The sequence below is a fragment of the Ailuropoda melanoleuca genome, chromosome 9, assembly GCF_002007445.2.
Source record: "Ailuropoda melanoleuca isolate Jingjing chromosome 9, ASM200744v2, whole genome shotgun sequence".
Taxonomy (NCBI): Eukaryota; Metazoa; Chordata; class Mammalia; order Carnivora; family Ursidae; genus Ailuropoda; species Ailuropoda melanoleuca.
The window spans coordinates 46,343,539-46,364,765 of record NC_048226.1 but is presented as its reverse complement, the minus strand read 5'-3'; the positions used below and the strand labels follow the sequence as shown (position 1 = coordinate 46,364,765).

The window sequence follows — 21,227 nt, the reverse complement described above, 5'->3', positions numbered from 1 at the left end:
GGTGTACAGCATAGCGATTCCACAAGTTTATACAGTTATGCTCTGCTCGCCCCAAGTGTAGCTACCATCTGTCACCATACCGTGCTATTCCAGTACCATTGACTATTCCCTGTGCTGTACCTCTCATCCCCATGACTTACTCATTCTATAACTGGAAGCTTGTACCCTCCACGCACCTTCACCCATTCTGCCCATCCCTCCACCTTCCTCCCCTCTGGCAACTATATCAATTCTCTGTATTTATGAATCTCTTTCTGCTTTTCGTTTTGCTTTTTTAGATTCCACATATAGATGAAATTATGTGGTATTTGTCTTTCTCTGACTTCATTTGGATAATAATAATATGGACCCTCTAGGTCCATCCATGTTGTCGCAAATGGCAAAAATCTCCTTTTTCATCGCTGAGTAACTCTCCATTGTGTGTATATACATCTTTTTTGTCATCTATCAAGGGACACTTCGGTTGCTTTCATATCTTGGTTATTGTAAGTAATGCTGCAGTAAACATAGGGGTGCATAGATCTGTTCAGGTTAGTATTGTCATTTTCTTTGGGTAAATACCCAGTAGTGGAATACTGGATAATATGCTATTTCTATTGTTAATTTTTTGAGGAACCTCCATGCTGTTTTCCACAGTGGCTGCACCAATTTACATTTCCACCAGCAGTGCACAAGGGTTCCTTTTTCTCCACATCCTCGCCAATATTTATTTCTTGTTTTTCTAATACCGGCCATTCTCACAGATGTAAAGTGGTATCTCAGTGTGGATTTGATTTGCATTTTCCTGATGATTAGTGATGCTTAGCATTTTTCCCTGTGTCTGTGGGCCATCTGTATGCTTTCTTTGGGAAAATGTCTGTTCAGGTCCTCTGCCCATTTTTCAATCAGATTGTGGGGTTTTTTTAATGTTGAGTTGCATTAGTTCTTGCATAATGTTTTGGACATTTAACCCTTTATTAGATATATCATTTGCAAATATCTTCTCCCATTTAGTAGGTTGCCTTTTTGATTTGTTGGTTTCTTCTTTACAAAGTTCTTTATTTTGGTGTAGTCTCAATAGTTTATTATTTCTTTTGTGTCCCTTGCCTGAGGAGATATATCTAGAAAAATGTTGCTAGGGCTGATATCAAACTGATTATTGCCCATTTTTGCTTCTAGGAGCTTTATGGTTTCAGGTCTCACATTTAGGTCTTTAATCCATTTTTATTTTTGTGTATGGTGTAAGAAAATGGTCTGCTTTCATTCTTTGGCATGTAGGTGTCCAGTTGCCCCAACAACCATTTATTGAAGGGATTGTCTTTTCTTACTGTATATTCTTGCCTCCTTTGTCATAGAATAATTGACCATATAAAGCATGGATTTATTTCTGGGCTCTCTATCCTGTTCCGTTGATCTGTTTTTGTACCAGTACAATACTGTTTTGATTACTGTAGTTTTATAGTGTATCTATCTTGAAATTCGGAATTGTGATACCTCCAGCTTTGTTCTTTCTCAAGGCTGCTTTGGCTATTCAGGGTCCTTTGTGGTTCCATACAAATTTTAGGATTATGTGTTCTAATTCCGTGAAAAATGCTATCGGTATTTTGATAGGGATTGCATTGAATCTGTAGATTGCTTTGGATAGAATGGGCATTTGAGCAATATTCTTCCAGTCCATGAGCATGGAATGTCTTTCCATTTGTGTCTTCAATTTCTTTCATCAGTGTTTTTGGTGCAATTGTAAATGGGATTGTTTTCTTAATTTTTTTTCTGCCACTTTGTTATTAGTGTATAGAAACACACAGATTTCCATATGTTAATTTTGAATCCTGAAAATTCCAAATTCATTTATTAGTTCTAATAGTTTTTTGGTGGTGAAGTGTTTAGGGTTTTCCTTTTTTAAAAAAGATTTTATTCATTTTAGAGAGCTATGAGTAAGGGGAGGGGCAGAAGGAGAGAATCCTCAAGCAGACTCCCTGCTGAGCACAGAGCCCAACACAGGGCTTGATCTCATGACCTGAGCCAAAACCAAGAGCCGGACACTTAACCAACTAAGCCACCCAGGTTCCCCTAGGGTTTTCTATATATAGTATCTTGTCTTTTGCAAATAGTAAGTTTACTTCTTCCTTACCAGTTTGTATGTCTTTATTTCTTTTTCTTGTCTGATTGCTGCAGCTAGAACTTCCAGAACTATGTTAAATAGAAGTGGCAAGAGAGTAGACTCTTATCTTATTTCTGATGTTAGAGGCAAAGCTCTTAGTTTTTTACCACTGAATATGATGTTAGCTCTGAGCTTGTCATGTGGCCTTTATTATGTTGAGGTATGTTCCCTCTAAATTCAATTTGTTGAGAATTTTTATCATATGAATAAATGATGAATTTTGTTAAATGCTTTCTATGCATCTATTGAAATGATCATTTGACTTTTATCCTTCATTTTGTTACCGTGGTGTATAACATGGGTTGATTTGCAAACACTGAACCATCTTTGCATACACAGAATAAATCCCAGTTGATCGTGGTGAATGATTCATTTCATATATTGTTAAATGAGGTTTGCTGATATTTTGTTGAGAATATCCATCTGTGTGCATCAGAGCTATTGGCCTGTAGTTTGTTTTTTGGGGTTTTTTTGTAATGTCTCTGGTTTTGGTATTAGGGTAATGCTGGCCTTGTAGAATAAATTTGGAAGCTTTACTTCCTCTTCTATTTTTGGAATAATTTGAGGAGACTAGGTATTAACTCTTCTTTAAATGTTTGATGGAATTCACCCGTGAATCCATCTGGTCCTGGACTTTTATTTGTTGGCAGTTTTTGATTACCAATTCAGTTTCATTACTAGTAATTGATATGTTCAGATTTCTATTTTTTCCTGATTCAGTTTTGGAAGACTGTATATTTTTAGGATTTATCCATTTCTTCTAGGTTATCCAATTTGTTGGCATATAATTTTTGTAGTAGTCTCGTATTTCTGTGGTGCTGTTTTCCTTTTTCTTACTAAGTCTGGCTAAATGTCAATTTTGTCTCATTTTTTCTATTCTGTTTTTACTCTATATTTCCTTCATTTGCTCTGATCTTTATTATTTCCTTCCATCTACCAACTTTGGGCTTTTCTTCTAGTTCCTTTAGGTATAAGATTAGATTGTTTGAGATTTTTCTTGAGGCACACCTGTACTGTTGTATATTTCCCTCTTAGATGTCCTTTTGGGGCATCCCAGAGACTCGGATGACTGTTTTTATTTATTTCCTGATTTTTTGAGTTGTTGAGTAGCAAGTTGTTCAGTCTCCACATGTTGGTGGTTTTTTTTGGTAATTGATTTCTGGTTTCATGCCATTGTGGTCAGAAATGATAGGATTTCAGTCATCTTAAATTTATTGAGACTTGTTTTTTGGCCCAACATGTGATCTAGCCTAGAGAACGTACCATGTGCACTTGAAAAGAATGTATATTCTGCTGGTTTGGGATGTTCTGTATATAATCTGTTAAGTCCATCTAGTCTAATATATCATTCAAAGACAGCTCCCTTTTAAAGGGAGAAAATTACAGTAATAACAGTAGGAGACTTTAACACCCACTTACATCAATGGATAGAAAATGAATAGCTGTTAATATTTGCTTTATGTATTTAGGTGCTCCCAGTGTTGGATGCATAGAGCTTTACAATTGTTATATCCTCTTGTAGGATTGATCCCTTTATCATCATCTAATGCCCTTGTTTGTGTCTTGTTTGTTACAGTATTTTTTTTTTAAGATTTTATTTATTTATTAGACAGAGATAGAGACAGCCAGCGAGAGAGGGAACACAGCAGGGGGAGTGGGAGAGGAAGAAGCAGGCTCCCAGCAGAGGAGCCTGATGTGGGCTCGATCCCATAAAGCCGGGATCACACCCTGAGCCGAAGGCAGACGCTCAACCGCTGTGCCACCCAGGCGCCCCTTGTTTGTTACAGTCTTAAAGTCTGTTTTGTCTGATATGTACTTACAAAAAAGCTGATGTAGCAATACTCATATCTGTCAAAAATTAAACAAATGGTCTAAATGCTCCAGTGGAAAGACACAGAATGAAGGAATGGATAGAAAACAAGACCTATCTAAATCTGTAATGCCCACAAGAGACTCACTTCAGACCTAAAGAGATAGACTGAAAATGAAGGGATAGGAAAAGATGCTCCATGCCAATGAAAACAAAAGTCCAGGTAGCAACACTTATATCAGGGTCCCTTTCTTTAGAAAAAGAAATCCTGGGACTGGAGTTTGTTAAAGACAACTGCCTTGTCATGACTTTGATGCTTACAGAAAATGGTGATATGGATCCATGCTGTGAAAGGACTCCAGGAAGTTTAAATGATCCTTTGATGGGGCACCTGGATGGCTCAGTCAATCAGTTAAGCATTTGCCTTCAGCTCAGGTCATGATCCCAAGGTCCTGGGATAGAGTCCCACATGGGGTTCCCTGCTCAGCAGGGAGTCTGCTTCTCTCTCTGCCCCTCCCCCCCCCACTCATGCTCTCTCCTCAAATAAATAAATCTTTAAAAAAAAATAAATGATCCTTTGATGAAGGTTCTAGTCTTACTTACACAGTAGATGCTGTTAAATGTTAATTAAATTTAAATATTTTAATATACTAAACATACAAGAGTCTGCTTGAGTGTGTACTTTGTGTTTTAGTTTCACCGCATAATTTGAATATGCAGATTAATTATGGTGTTATCACCAGTGCTCCATCAACATGAATTTCACTTCAGTGTTGTGCAAGCAGGCAGGAATGTTGCAATCATTTGGAAGTCAGAACTGTTTAACCATTATGGCTATCAAAATAGTATAAGTAATGGCAAATATTAACTTTTTCTGCAATAAATAATCTTTTCCCCTGGGAAATGAAGTGTACCCCTGCTTAATCCAAGTCTTGGCAATATTTTTAAAAGAAAAAAGAGAGGAATGGCTATAGATAGGAACAAGCCTTTATGCCTTATCGATATTTTATTACCTTCCCTTCTGTTGTCAATTTTTCCCCAGGCCCAGATTATATCAAACAGAGATTTCAGGAAGGTGTAGATGCTAAAGAAAATCCAGAAGAAAAAGTACCGGAAAAGCCACCTACACCAAAGGAATCTCCTCATTTTTATCGCAAAGGCACGACACCCCCCCGGTCTCCAGAAGAAATTCCCAAACAAAGCCACTCTCCCCAACCCTCCTCCCCAAAACCCACGAAGAAGCAGAACCCCAGCTCAGGGGCAAGACTCAACCAAGACAAACGGAGTGTGGCTGATGAGCATGTGACAGCCATCGTCAATAAGCCTTTGATGTCAAAGGCTCCCACGAAGGAGGTGGGAGCCATGGTGCCCACGTCCAAGTACTCTGGCCGCCACCACATCCCCAACCCCAGTAACGGGGAACTGCATTCTCAGTACCACGGCTACTATGTGAAACTGAATGCCCCCCAGCACCCCCCAGAAGACATGGAGGAAGAGGACGGATCAAGCCAGTCTTCCTCCGCGCTGGTACACAAGCCATCACCCAACAAATGGAGTCCCCCTAAATCTGTGACAAAACCAGTTGCCAAAGAAAGCAAAGCTGAGCCAAAAGCTAAGAAGTCTGAACTTGCTATACCAAAGAATCCAGCAAGCAACGATTCATGCCCTTCTTTGGAAAAAGAAGCCAATTCAGTAAGTTGTACACGAGGTGTTTTTGCTTCCTTTAGGTAGCAGCGTGCGTAGGGTGACTTGCATCTCGAGGTCCTGACAAGCATAGGACTACATAGTTTAGAGCGTAGCACATCTGTAGCCTGAGACAGGCAAAGAGCTCTCGGGGCAGAAACTCATCCCTGTTCACTCAGCCACCTACCTTAAGCATCACTCAGGTAGCCAGCTTGTGACTGCAACACGTGTTAGCAAGCCTTTCCCCACACTTCTTGGTAAGTTTTGTGGTAGCTTAGTTGGGGCTACTGTAAGAAAAATGTCATAAACTCGGTGGCTTAAACAACAAAATTTCTTATTTCTGTTATTTCTTATAATTCTGGAGGCTGGGGAGTCCCAAGATCAGGTGCCACAGACTCGATGTCTGGTGAGCACTCAATTCCTGGTTCTTACACCTTCTTGCTCTACCCTCACGACCCACCACCCAATGGGTCCCCCTCCAAATACCATCACATTGGGGATTAGGGTTTCAACATACAAATTTTGGAGGAACACCTGGCCCATCACCATTGCTAACTCTCTGGCTACAAAGGAATCATGGGTGCTGACAAGGGTGGGCCCCTCTCCGAGCCCTAGCTGGGAAGAGGATTCCATCACCATTTGCTAGGTTCTTAGCCCTGCTTTTGAGCCTCACAAAAGACATAAAGGAATGGGTGGAAAACAATACCTATCTATATCTGTGTGCCTGTAAGACTCACCTCAGACCTAAAGAGACAGACTAACAGTGAAGAAGGAAAAGATACTCCAGTCAACATCTTTAGACAAAAGGACATCTTTTCTAGCTATTGTGAACTATTCTCCTAAATATTTAGTTTGGATTTTACTCAACTAGTCAGGCTTTGCCGCTAGAACATTTTCTTTCTTGTCAACTGTTTAAAATTACTTTGGTCTTCTAACTTCTCAAAGTATAAATGCTTCTAAAATTTTAGTTTTCTGGTAAATGCTAGTTTTATTATCAGTCTTGAGCATTTAAGGTTTCTAATTATTCAGCCAGAAAGCTATACGTTATCGATAAGTTTCATTTGATGAGCGTGCAGAGATTTATTTGTTGAATGATTTATGGAATTCATACTTTATCAAATTCTATAGAATTTACAAAATCTTAAAGCTAAGTAATTATTAATAAAAAATTGATCAACTGATCCGTTGACCTAGTCACATGTTTTTGGAACAGAGGTGTTGCATGTTAAGTGTAGCTTAGGAAAGAAGCCCCAGCTGACCCAATACTTACTAATAATTTGAGACATTTGTATAAAGGTGCAGATTAATATATTTGTTTTTTTTCTTTTGTCCAGTTTAACAGGGTTAACCTGTTTACAGTTAAACAGTAACAATGTTAAACAATTGAAATTCGTCTCTTTCGTTAAATTTGATATTTCTTAGGTTTATTTTACTACAGTTACAAACACTGGTTCTCATCTTTTTATCATCTAAATATAAATTGATCAGATTAACTCTGTTAACTTCCTGAGAGTCATCCTCCATGGGGATAAATGGTTTCTAAGACAAAATTGATTAGTATTAGTTTGCCTGATTTATAAGAGTGAAATTCAAACAATGCAAGGCCATACAGTTTCTACCTTGGGGTACCCAGTAGTGGGGTTCAGTTGACTTCTGGAACTCCACAAGAGGAAGCAAATGGCCCAGTGTCCTACACGCTGTCTTTCTATGAAATGTTACTGCTGTTTGATAAATTCACAGCCTCCTTGTTTGGAAGTATCTTTTTGTACTTATATGCAGAACCATCCGATTCTTGGAGGTAGCCATGCAGCCTCCAGCCTGGGAGGCTGGTCTCTAGGGCTCGCTTCCACATCCCATGAGAAAGGAGGCCTAGCACTTACCTCCTTTGTGCGTGACAGGAAGCAGAAGTCAAGACTGCCTTGGCATCTTCCTGTGAAGATTCTAACAGTCAACCTTCTTTTCCTGATAATAGCACAAAGCTGCCTTTCACACTCCTGATGACTGTTTTCTTGACGGTTTAGAAGTGATAAAATCATCATAAAGGTAGTTAATGAACCACCTTTAAAACTAAGGAGTACTGCATACAATTTTGAGATAGACACTGTGCAAGTTAGAGGTTTATAAGTAACTTGAAAATTCATAGGAATATTCAAACAAACACACTGGAGGGAAAACCAGACTGAAGCAGTGTTCATTGCGGGCAACTGAGAGATGTAGTGTGAGTCAGAATCGTCATTTTTAGAGTGGCTGAATACACTGCCTGGGATCTGGCATTTTCGTCACCAGCCTATTGACTGAGACAGGATACACTGGTGGCTAAGGGTGTGGACTCTGGTGCCAGACTTCCTAGGTTCAAATCCCAGCTGTGCTGCTTCTCAGTCGTGTGACCTTGGGCAAGTTTCCTAACTGCTCTGTGAGTTGTTTTCCTCATCTCTACCTATGTCATAGGGTTGTTTTGAAGATTAAATGAGTTAGTACTTACACAGCTCTTAGCACAGTGCATAGCGCATAGTAAGTGCTCAAAAGCAACGGCCATTATTGTTGCAACACTGTAGTAGTTGAAGCATAAAATAGTTCATAAATATTCCAATAGATTTTCACCCATCCTCAGGATCACCGTGGATATCCATCTCCTAGAAATACAGAAAATATTCTGAGACACAGGCTGACGCTTAGCAAATTAACTACTTGAGTATGAGCGGTAAGAGATGGGAGGCTATGCCACGGATTACTCTATAACCCGTCTCAAGATACATGTGACTCCTGTGGGCCGTGGTTGCACACAGAGTAATATTCCATGGAAACACATTCTATGTGGTACCCATGTTTTTGTAGGATTTTGCAACGTGGGTAGGAGCCAGCAGAGACAACATTACAGTCTTATCCTCAGACTAGCAAGGGGTCTTTTAGCAATCTTAACTCCGAGAACTGCCTGCACTTTTTCTTAGCCATTACTCTCTTCCAAGTCTATTTGGAAATTTAATCTTTCTTTTGAATTGTTATAAAACTGAAAGTATCCCTGTCACGTCAGTTTTGAACCAAGTACACACACACTAAAACCCTACAAAAACAGTAAATACATATAAACTTGGCTATTTATACTAAATTTTTTTTCTTTTCATGGTTTTAGAGAAATTTTAGATTTAACATAGACTGTAGTAACTCTTCAGAAGATTCCTCACAGTCTTAAATGAGCAATAGTGAAGAGACATTGAGTTAGAACTTCTTTCCGTATTTCCATATTTCCCACAATTTTCTAACTGCCTGAAAGTTCTTCCAATGCAGACTTGTACTTTGCCTTGCTGCTGCCGCTTTTAGTACACCTGTCTCAGTCAGTCTTGAAAAGCAAGACTGATTTTTTTTTTCATTTTGCTATTTTAAGCTACAACTGGCTACCACAGTCATGTTCATGAGACTTCACCTTAAAGCTTTCCACCCTGTGCCCATCCTAGGTATCTGAAGAGCACCGAGGTCACGTCTTGATAGCTGCCTATTAAATTTTCTACCTGGTTGCTGTTTGAACTTCTTATTGCTGCCTTACCCTCATCTTCACGGAGTTATCTTTAAAAATAGCTTTATAAATGGAGTTGTAACTAGTTGGATAAATACATATATATACATACATACACGTGGTGTGTATTTTATATATATTTGTATATAAATATGTAACACAAATATATATGTGTGTGTGTATATATATCCATCCAAAAATGCTAACAAATTTAAAAAGTTAAATTCATGGAACCTTGTAAGGATCTATGAAATGGGAGTTAAAGGTCCAGACACACCTTAGACTTTTGAAGTTAGAGTCACTGAAGCCACTTTATGTTTTTCTGCTTTTTCTTGGTCCACTGTAAGACACTGAACTCTACACTGTGTTGTTCTGACCCCATATACTTTTCCTCATCTTTCATATCACTGTCTTCACGAATTATGAATTAAATCCACTGACCCAAAAGAGTTACATGAATCCAAACTTAACATATTCATGAGCAAAATGTAATCAACGTTTGTGATAGTAATAGCATTTCCTTAATCTCCGTGCTGAGTTATGATGTTGAAAGATAATTTTAATTATTTTCTGAGTTATAAGTGTTTCCTACACTAGATATTTTAAATTAATCATTATTGAAGAGTTACATAGATTTGGGCCCTCCTAGTAACTTAGAACACAACTATTCTTTTTTTTTTTTTTTAAAGATTTTATTTATTCAACAGAGATAGAGACAGCCAGCGAGAGAGGGGACACAAGCAGGGGGAGTGAGAGAGGAAGAAGCAGGCTTATAGCAGAGGAGCCTGATGTGGGGCTCGATCCCACAACGCTGGGATCACGCCCTGAGCCGAAGGCAGACGCTTAACCGCTGTGCCACCCAGGCGCCCCAGAACACTATTCTAAAAGAAGAATTGGTCATATCAAGATTTGATTGGTTTTCTGCCGCCACAAAATCAGAGGAGATGGATGAAAATGCCATTTTCAAAAACTTGATTAGAAATTATTTTTAAACTAAGGCCTGCGACTATAACAGGAGTATAGAAAAAAAAAAGCAGCTTTGAAGTAGACAAAGTTTAATTTTAGTTCTGTTATTTGTTTAAACCAGATGAGTAACCTTAGGCAAGACACTTACCCTCTCAGAGCGCTGTAACTCGTAATCACCTGTGAAGAAGAAATCATCTACCCAAAAATGCTTATTATTAGCCCACTGCCTGGCATATAAAGACCTGCAATAAGTGTGCTTTTTCTTCCCATTTACTTGGGGTTTAGGAACTAGGGTTTTTCTTCTTCCTAATAGTCCCTATCTCAAGGATACCCATTTTTACTTCCCTTCCTCCCCCACTCTGATTTTACTAATCACCTTGTTCTTGATTTAAGGCAGTGAATTAGTAAGGTCAACAACCACATCCACAGCACCTGGAAAAGTGCCAGATGCTAGGTAGGTGTTCATAATGAAAACCTGGATGGATTGGGCGGCTCATATGTGCAGGCGCAAGGCGATGAACAAAGCGTGACTCCCGCCACGACGGAACTCAGCCTAGGGCAAAGATGGAGATTAACAAGAAGTGACAAAGTGCAAAGTGTTAGGATAGACGAAGTCCAGGGCACTCTGACCCCTGCCAGGGAGGTTGTGGCCCCATCTGGGGAGGAGACCTCCTAGAAGGATGTGACCCAAGCTCCATACCTTGCAACATGAACATTGGACCAACTGCTATTCCAGTCTTCCTTACCCACCCCCCCACCCCCTCCCAAAATCATACCAGTACCACATTTGAGGACTCTGTTATCCTGTTTCAATATAGCCTCATTAGATATTCAAATCTAGTACAACTGTTTCCTCATCCGTAAAATAACAATTAAAATACCTACCCCTCCCACCTCATAAGGCCAGTTTAGAACACAGTTAATACTACTTAAGAATTAGACACTATTTTAATAGTAAATACCAAAATAAGGTCTCTGTGATAAAGATGGTCAAGCATGAGCAGCTCAGAAAAGATGGGTCATAAGGTTGGTTTTTGTAAACAAAGTTTGGGTACCTTGGCCAGCTGGTATTTATTATAGCCGTATTTATCAAAACAGGATTTTGCAGTTTGTTCAGTAGAACTTGATTTCTGAAATGTGGTGGCTGTGAGCAAAGAAGTAAAGAATTAGAACTATAAAATAATTTCTGCAAGTATTCAACTTCCTGTGTGCACTTTTTACTTTAAGGATGGGGTGGTGTCCAAAACTCTGACCAGGAAAAGCAAGAGTCCTGAATTTTTCCTGAGAAGCCTCAGTACCCTAAAGATTTAGTCTTACTTTCTAACTGCCTTCATGAGGAAATAATTCGTTATCTGAATGACAACTGAGCAAAAAGTGCATATCCACTTTCCATTAGTTCCCCACCCCATTATGGTGAATTCTCACCCAGACTGTTGTCAAATGTTTTCAGGTGAATGAACTACATTATTTGTTAGTCATTTTTTTAGATTTAATCAAGACTGGCTTCATCTCATAGTGAAAGTGCAGAGACGGCTCCAGCTAAATACGGCATCGCTATTTTTGGTTTATACCTTTTGGAGCTGCTGTCATTTGTTCCCGCTTTATTTACTGCAATGGGGTTATTTTAAATTTTCTTTGGTAATTGATTTTATGAGCTAGCTTATATGTGGATAGTAACATGGAAACATTATGCTTGTTTTGTTCTGTTTCATTTCCAGGGCCCTAATTCAGTCATGATTGTCCTTGTCATGCTGTTGAATATCGGGTTGGCCATTCTTTTTGTTCACTTTCTAACTTGATTGGAATTAGGAAAGGTAAGAATAGCCTTCATTTCTATATAAAATCACCATATATAACATTCTTTTCCCATATTTGAATTTACATTTTTGTTAACAACTGCATATTGTCCTTCACTTTAATTTTGGCTGTGCCTGAATGTGATTCAACATAGTTTCTTAATGATATAGCTGTTTTGACCCTTCAGTGAAGTCATGACAACTAGCGGTGTTAGCCCACAGTTCTCTGCCGTGGCATCATCAGCCCTTTAAATGGCACACCCCAGTCAGACTCAGACTCAGGGAAGGAGGCTTGGAATTAGGATGGGATCGCGAAAGAGATGAAACTTGGAAAATTCAGCCAGAGGACCTGTTCGGTTCCCCTGGGAATGCTTTGTGGCTTTGGGGTCCTCTGGGAGCTGAAGCAAGCAGCCATGTCGGAGAGCAAAACTTAATAATCATTCTTTTTTAAAATATGCTGAAGCAGCCCCATCCGGCGAAGTTCTTGGCATTGGCTACTCCATCTGTCCTAGCAGAGTGTGACTAAACTGGAAATGTATGGAGCTGCTTTTTTTTTTTTTCTGATGGAAGTCAACAGCTGCCTTACTATTTTACCATCTGACGTTTTTAGTAGGGAGCTGGGGAAACAAACGACTGCCCGAGGAATGCGGTCGGAGGATTGTGTTGCTGTGGCCATGGTTCCAACATTCACTCCTATCTCATTAGAAGAAATAGGTAGCAGCATCACTCACCAGTCTTATGCCATGACCTGCTGCTTTAACATCTCCTGGAATGTTCTGGGAGAGAACGTTTCGTTTGCTTGTGCACGACTATGTTCATTTTTGCTGTTTATTGAAGTAGAATGTGTAGTCCTCTACAACGTGTGGTCCTGGCTGGAGGAAACACACTTGTTGCATCTCAAAGAAAAGAAACAACTAAATTCTAGAGAAGATGTGTTCGTTGCGATAGCAATACATCATTTTTTTTCATGCCATTTAGTCTTCCTAAACCTGTAACAGGCTGTTTAAAATTTAGCAGTGTGAAGGCATTATACCTTCCTAAGAAATAATTTTAAATATTTTTAAACATTACTGAGACGATTTATGCACTTAGGAGGTGCTAAATTTTAAAAGCTGAAAGACAACAGAATTCTAAGAAGTGTAGTCAAAATGTTGCATGGATTGCAGTAATCGGTGTTTAAAGGATTCAGTTTCATTGCTGACGTACTTTACAACCAAATAAAATCTTGTTAGTGACTATGTTAATTCCCATGAAAGTTAAGCAAGATGCTATTAATAACTGCTCTGATTTTTTTTTTGTCCAACGTAAATTTTTGTTGAATACATTCAGGTAGAGCACAAAGCTTTGTTAAACCTCTGCTTCTCAATTTTATGCCTTCCGTGCTTTTCAAAGTCCTTTCGTAATTTTATTTCACATTTTAAAGGCTTAGACATTTTTATTTAAATATTTGTCTTTTGCAGTCCTTTGTTACTCTGACATAATCTGATTTTTTTTTTTTGCTGTTTTATAATTCATCCTTTATTACTCAGAAGCATGCTTATTAGAGACACTACGTGGTCTCTATAATTATTTAAAAAGAAATCAGGGGAGGAAAGGTATCTTAAATCTCTCTAAGACATTACATTGTGGAGAAGGAGCTAGCTATTCCTAAATATGTCACGATCTGCATGGTTTAATCAGATTCTTTTTACCTTATTTGCTACCTTTTCAATGCAGAAGAGACTGCTCACATGTTAGCACAGGTGTGGACTGAATGCTTTGTCACCTGCAGGGGAGTAACCCAGTGATGTTTTTTGCAGAAGTGCAATATGTTGAGAATCCTGGGTGTGACCAATATGGAATAAAGAAGAAAGCAGAAAGAGAGCAAATGAAAATTACAACTTGTATATTTATTTATTTTTTACATTTTGCTTTGACTTTTAAATTTAGGAAGTACGTTTTTAGCCAAGAAACGTTTAAGCTCCTGTGTCAGTCTCCGTACTCTCACTGCGCCTTCCTTACCCCGTAGCTCTTGATGCTGGGAAAGCGGATTTTTTTTTAAAAAAATAAAATATTTAATCTTATTAAGTGTTTATTTAAAACGTGTAATGCTTTGGAAATAATGGGTAACAGATAACTAAAGGATATGTTTATAAAGTGAGCATGTTGGTTCCATTTATAAATATATGTACGATTTATAAGCTTTTTTAAAAACAAAGCTCAAATTGTTGGTATTTTTCTAAAATGTGCACAGCTGTATTTTACATGAAAGGCTCTTTCTAATGGGTTGTTATACTGTGCTCTACATTTTGGACAGCACATGAAGTCTGCCAATGTACTTAATAAAACATGACCTTGTTTATTTAAAGTTTCTTGCTGTGAAAAAGAACTCCCTACCTGTGAGTTCCTTTATTTATAATCCTCGAAACCAAAATGTATAATGTACAGTTTTCACAACTGTATCTGCTCTAATAAAAAAAGAAAGTTGGTTATTAATAAAGTTGCAAGTGTGTTTCCTTTGTGAGTAAATTACTGTCTTGAGTTATGTGGAATTGGGGAGTTGGTGGGTTTTATTAAAAGAAAGATCTGCTAAAAAATTGACAACAGAATTGGGGTGCAAAATGCTCAAAGCAGCCACATGGGAGGAATTTCTTTCTACATTTCTTTCATCCTGGGCTTTTCAAATAACTTTGTAAAATAAGATTTTTCTGCTTAGTTGGAATTAGTTCATTAACTGGATTAGTTCTTTAGCTAGGGTTATAAGTCCGCTCCTGTTTTTAAGGAAAACTCAAACTTGGAGTGAGTAAATCTCCCTCCTTCATGGGTACTTTTCAAGTAATTAAAGTTTTTGGATCATTGTGCCCCGAAGAAGTCAATACGTTGCTATGACCCCTGTTGAGACTCACTTCACTTCAGGAAGCTTAGGCACACTGTGCATAAGAAACTTGCCGCCACTAGAATTTCCAGCCACTGGGCTCCCTCTGAAGCCAGCAGGTACTGGCCCAGGCCACCCTGACCCCTAGCAAGCTGCCTATGAGGGATAGTGAAAGGCCCCCCTCCAAAACAGCTTCCCAGGGAGCTGCCATGTTGCTTTCACATTCCCAAACGAGTCACTCCTGTTGAAGGCCAAGGTCTTGGAGACCCCTCTATAAAGCATGCATAAAGTTATCACCTTTAAGTAGTAAAAGACTGATCAACTTAAGTGATTCATCTCCTAGTAAATCCTAAAAGAATGGAACACAGACTCTTCTGGAGCAGGAGGGAGAAGCACAGGGTGCTAGAAAGATTACTGATTCCAGGTTCAGGTCCAAACCACAAGTTTTAATGGCTGAAGCCAAAGCTGGGGTGAAGACTTTGTGGTTGGGAAATCTGGAAAATATTCTACATGCCTTTTTTAATGCAGTAACTATTTCAGGAACTATGGTAAGCAGGCTTCCCAGGCATATACTCAATGCGACTTGCAGCCCTCCTCCCCTGCTTCGGAAATTTGCGTAGCCTTGTCTTTCCAGCTCTATATGTGGCTGCACACGTGGCATATTCGGTCAGCACAGCATAACCAACGGCTCGTCAGGCTGAGTTTGCTTAGCCCAGGTTTGTCTACTCTCTACGTCCAGCATTTCCTTCTTACCCCAAAAGTACTGAAAGTACTTCAGTGTTCCGTACTAGCCCCTAGAGGAGTCTCATTTATGGGAGTAGGAGAAAATAACAGAATATATAGAATAAAATGAATAGTCCTGAATGCAGTGAATATGGATAAAATTCTTGGCTGTGGTCATGACAGATTATGGATTTTTTGCTAGCCTGTGCCCTGGTTTCCTCATCTATAAAATGGGTGTAACCAGAGCAGTGACCTCACAGCATGGTTGGGAAGGTGCAATGAGCTCATTTATGCTAAGTGCTTAGTACAGTGCCTGGCTCACGGTAATTGTGTTAGTTTTTGCCAGTTGGAGGAACTAGGGGGGGAAAATTTTCTGTAAGTGTCTTAAACACATTAAAAATAGAGTGAGATCCCACTATAAAGGCCTCCGTTTAAAGGTTAATTATGCCACAGGTCATATTATGTTCTTTCTTCACTGGTGATCGCTGTGAAAATCAAAGGCCATACTTCACCAGAGTTCCTTCTCTATGCTAAGATGCAATTTTCTGTATAGTATGTGAGACATTTGCTTTACAAAGAATATTCACTTCAGTGACTCATTAGCTTCTTACAAGATCCCTCAGAAAGAATTCCTGCTGTTAAATGACTTGCCCAAGGTCGTGTAGCCAAAAAGTTATAAAAATTTGTATCCAAGTCCCAGATTGGATTCTAAATGTGCTTTTTCATTTATATATTGGTTATTATTATTCCACACTGTCATACTCATCAACCATAAAAAGGCAGAAAACATGATGAAGTGCAGGGTAACAGTTTGGGTCGAATGAGCCCATTTCCATAAGCTCCTTAATGCCACTTGGTTGATGTAACTACAGAAGAGATTTATTAAAAGTTCTGAATAATGTATTTACAGTCTTGTTTCATGACTTTTAGTAAGGTATTTATGATATTTTTGAACCTTATAAAATACTAAATATTAACAAAAGTTTAGCATTTAAATGCTATGAAGTGAGAAGCATGTTATACATGAACTGTGTGTGTATTTGAACTTGATCTCAAGGATTAACCCAGAAATTGCACATTGTGCCCAGAAGACTTAAAAGATTTAGACAAATATTGTGATGTTCCTTTGTGACATCATCTCAGGGTTCCATGCAGTGTCTATGGTATGCTGTTGAATCCCAAATCTGATTTAGGTAAACTATTAGAATTAACACAAAAGTGAGGGCCTGAGATTTGTTCAGCTAGCGATTGGTAAAGCAGCTCACTTACCAAGATAAAAGAGTGTGTCAATCTTTAAAGAGAATTCTGGAGAGAAGATTTGGAGGGGGAGACAGACTCAGCGGAAGATTATAGTACTCGACATACAAGCCTTTCCTTTCCCCATCCTTGCCCCAGGCAAACTCATTCATGACATATCAAGAACAACATCGAGTGTTCAATGGAGTTATGATATTTGCTTAAGGGAAAGCAACGGAGGTCTTTGGTTTTAGCAATGTGACGTCACACGTCCCATTCCTGCCATTTATGGCTCATAGTTGGAAGAATCTGACTGATCAAGATCATGTCCCCCACGCAGTAAAAACAGAAGCAAAGGTGAGAAGAAGCCAAAGGTCATCTCATTTTCTCATGTTCTGGGCATGTTCTAACAACAGCTTCCGACCACTGGAGCAAATACCTAGAGTCAGGTCGCTGCTTCTGAAGTTGATAAAGGCCAAGAAGATGCTTGAACACAGCATTCTTGTAGAGCTAACAGGTGGTGGAATCTATCACCTAAGGACTAGACCTCGCATTTTAAAAGCACTTTTACGTCAGATAATTGGGCCAAATAAAAGCAGAGGTTAGAAACATTCAGATCCGCATGGTATTTAAAAGGCTAGACAGCTATCACTTCAGTCTGTGGTTACTCATCAGCCCACTGAAACCAAGCAAGAATTTGGGAAGTAATCTCAACACAAGAAAGCACCAAAGAATGCACTACATCTGTGCCCAAAATAAAGTTTGATGCTATCTCTCTCACTCTTTTTTTTTTTTTTTTGGCATGATACAAGTAATGTGGGGGATTCAGCATGATTTTTCATTTTTCAGTGTCCACTTTATTTCCCAATATTTACGTACTTTACAATTTAGTTTTCTTCCATTAGGGTACATGTGCATAGGAATCTCCATTTTTTCTAGAATCGGGTCGTTTTCCTTCACAAAAGAGCATTACTAATCTCAAAGACCCTAGACTGTCTTTTGGGGTTTCTGTTGGTTCACTCCAACGATCAACAATTTTACCTGTATTTCTGTTGACATTCTAAAGACTATCTGAGTAAATTATAAAGGAAGCCCTGCAAACCTATCTGCTACCCTGCTCTGAGCTCTCAGGGGTTTAGTTTTTTTATTTTTTTTTAATGATTTTATGTTTTGAAGTAATCTCTATACCCAATGTGGAGGTCCAACTTACAACCCCAAGATCAAGAGTCATATGCTCTACTGACTGAGCTAGCCAGGCACTGCCCCCCTCCCTTTTTTTTAAAGATGAGTTTTCAGGAATTTTAATGTGGCCTGTGTGTTCAGTACCCTCCCCAACGCTCAGTATCCTGAAAAACCTGAGCTCTCCATTGCGCTGAATCATGGCTCCCTGTGAGGCTCCCCGTGAGGCCCCCCACAGCAACAGCACGCTTAGAGACACACAATTCACCGGTGCAGTTTGACAAACTGCAAACATGTCAGCTGACTTGAGGATATTAATTCAAATAGAGCAAGCATAAAAAGGCTTCAATTCAGGCACGCCACTTTCTCAGACGCCAGTTTATAGAACCAGCCACACACTTCCTTTTGAGTTATCCCCCTATTCATTGGCTATGCCAACACCAAACATTACATGTCCATTTTAGTACACTCTAAGGACAGTTTGGGGGTCTGTAAAATGGGAACAATGATATCTGCCTCACAGCATTTGTTTTTTTTGTTCATTTTTAAGATTTATTTTGAGAGAGAACGCGAGCATGCCTGCACAGGAGTGGGGGGAGGGGCAGAGGGAGAGAAAGAATCTCAGGCAGGCTCCACGCCCAGCACAAAGCCCCACTCAGGGCTTGGTCTCACAACCCTGAGATCATGACCTGAGCCAAAACCAAGAATCAGACGCTTAACCAGCTGAGCCACCCAGGCGCCCCTAGAGTGTTTTTTATAAGAATCGAAGTAGAGAACTCCAATCAAGTCCCTAACACATGGTAGACTGTCAACATATAGTAGGTACTATTACACTTAATAGCCTCAACTTTATCAGCAATTTTTACTTATTCCTTCATCACACATTCGTTATGTACTGTTGAAATAGCTTTCTAGGCCCAAGATGGAGTGGCCCTTGCCTGGGATGTCTTATCAGCAAACTAGAACTTAGGTCACTTTTGGGTCCCTATAAATGCTCCGTTTGACCAGATGCACAATATATCCCGTCAGCCAATCCCCAAACCGCAAGCCAACTCTGGGTCGCTCACGCCAAACAAGTGTTGTGTCCCCAACCAATCAGATATTTCTATTTTTTTTCTTTTTCTTTATTCTTTAACCTATAAATATTCCTGCCTTCTATCCCATTTTGCAGTTCTCCAAAAGGAGACTGTGCACTTTATGAAGTATTAAATAGTTTTATAACACCTAAATTGTTTTCTTGAATATTTTTAACAGTACTTAATTGATTTTTCCTTAAATTCATTGAAATGAAATTCTTCGGTCATTAAGCATCAGGTCCTCCTGCACTAAGGATGCATGCTGCATAGAGAACCAGCGTACGTGGAAGAGTTACATGAGTTCCTTCTCAAAAGCAAAAGACAGACAATAAAAATCAAAGCTGTTACTGATCATCAGAAGACACCCTAGTGAACATTGATGCGTTTCTCATTAGAAGCTTAGGAATACTTAATATGAACACTCATGCCAGTACAACTATTCATTAATGTCTATTACTCACAAAAACTGCATGATAAAAAGATACAATTAAAGTGTATGAGAAATGAGCCCGGCAAAGACTTGCCACAATGATTACACTCTTAGTTGTAGGAACAAACTTCCTGAGGCAGGTAGAGGGCATCAGGATGTTCACTGATATGCAGAAATGTGTTAATGGGCCCAGCTATTACCTTTAATCACTAGGGTTATGAACATAGGCAAATGGCTCTGGCTTTAAAGAAAATTGAAACACATTTACTCAGAAATAATAGTGTGGCAAAATATCATAATGTCCGGTCTTCCAGAGCTGAATAGTCAGTGTAGCATCGATTAGTTTATAAGTTCATCATTAATATTTGCAGAGAAAGAACAGAAAAGAGGCTGAGGAGTTATCTACTCAGTTCAATATAGACATCCTGCTAGCTTATCTCAAATCCTGCATTAAGCTAAACTTGAGTGCTTTTCTTCAATAGGAAACAGGAAACAATTCTCCTGCTGGAAACATATTTCACTCACTATTTTAAGGAAAACCTGACATTAAAAGAAAGTCACCTCCTGGGACTTTAAATAGCTTTTATATCATTAAAACACACACTTTTTTTTTCCCTCTCACCAAATCTCATTCTGTACCAACCACAACAGGAAGGAGACTATTTCAGTGGTTTTCAAACTTCACTGAGCATTAGAATCAGGTAAAACATTTTGCCTGCAGGTAAAACATTGCTGAGCCCCACCCAGTCGGTCTCCATTTCCTAGTTCTGGGAATTTGCATCTCTAAAACGTTCCTCAGTGCTGCTGCTGCTGCTGGCCAGGGGACCAAGCTTTGAGAACCACTGTAGATAATCAAGCAGGGCACAAGTATGAGGCGCCAACTACAGTTAAGCCCGGCTCTGTGTGTGGATGTGGCAAAGAGAAGAAGAGTAGCGAAGAATACACACATGCAGGCTAGCATCCTTTTATCACAACATCATTTGATCCTTATAATAGATGAGAGACCTAGATACTTTTGAACTCAGGTAACTTTCCCATTTTGCAATGAGAAACCCAAGGCCCAAGGCCGAGAGGGGTGGAGAGAACTGTTTAACAAAACACAGCTGATGAACAGAAACAAGAATCCCACCCAGGTGCGTCTGGCCCCCAAGGCCCAGGGGCTCTTTCTCCTACAGCTCAGTAGCTCAAACCCGTCCTCTGGCCACCGGAAGGTTACAACACGGCCCATGGCCAAGTTGTGCTGACTGCTGTCAGGCAAAACATGAAAGCTGAGTCGGGTTCACTGGAACAAAACATTGATACCTAAGATTGAAGGTAATGCATTGTCCATCGCTTGAATGAGGGTCATTCTCAAATCCACGTAGTGATTATCTGCAGCCCATTTCTCTCAAACCAAATACGAAATTGGACCTCAGTCTTTTAAGATTTGCGCACTCAAATACTTCCATTTCTTCAGGCATGCTCACGTTCACAAGCCTACACATAACTCTGTCCATCTGTGGAGACTTTCTCCTCTAGTTTCTACAGGAAAAAAACAAAACCCTATGCCATTAAAGATGACAACAGTATCTGCACATACAGATTCCATCTCGTCCTGCTGACCTTCCTCAGCAATCCCCAGCCTCCAAGAGGAAGCCTGATTATCAAAGAAGAGAGAAGGCAGAGATTGCCAGGAAGCGAGGGGGCTTTTAGGAAAACATCCTGGTCCTTATTTTTGTCAAGAGATGCGTGTGGGATTTAGGAAATTAATCCTTCAGAGAGCATCAGACAAGGTCCCTATCTGCCTCAGAGAGTCTGTCTTCAACATTGAGATTTTCCAGACA

The 21,227-nt window shown here is 39.4% G+C and overlaps 1 protein-coding gene and 1 long non-coding RNA gene across 6 annotated transcripts in view; one reads left to right on the top strand and one right to left on the bottom strand.

The window, feature by feature from the left end:
* The window catches only part of JPH1 (junctophilin 1), an 86,820-nt gene extending 72,429 nt beyond the window's left edge, over positions 1-14,391 (top strand). Inside the window, exons 4-6 of one of the 5 annotated variants that reach the window (XM_019808853.2) lie at positions 4,993-5,642; positions 11,829-11,924; positions 13,706-14,391. In XM_019808853.2, coding sequence (XP_019664412.2) covers positions 4,993-5,642; positions 11,829-11,909 — 731 coding nt within the window. In that variant the 3' untranslated portion in view covers positions 11,910-11,924; positions 13,706-14,391. Of the gene's footprint in view, positions 1-4,992; positions 5,643-11,828 lie in introns of all 5 variants that reach the window. The other 4 variants (XM_034668213.1, XM_019808851.2, XM_019808852.2 and 1 more) reach the window with 4 other exon arrangements.
* The window catches only part of LOC105241542, a 40,868-nt gene that overhangs the window by 11,645 nt on the left and 7,996 nt on the right, over positions 1-21,227 (bottom strand). The window contains exons 2-3 of the long non-coding RNA XR_002144413.2: positions 8,116-8,266; positions 5,821-5,920 (exon numbers count right to left, since the gene is read on the bottom strand). This is a non-coding gene — a long non-coding RNA (uncharacterized LOC105241542). The remainder of the gene's footprint in view (positions 1-5,820; positions 5,921-8,115; positions 8,267-21,227) is intronic.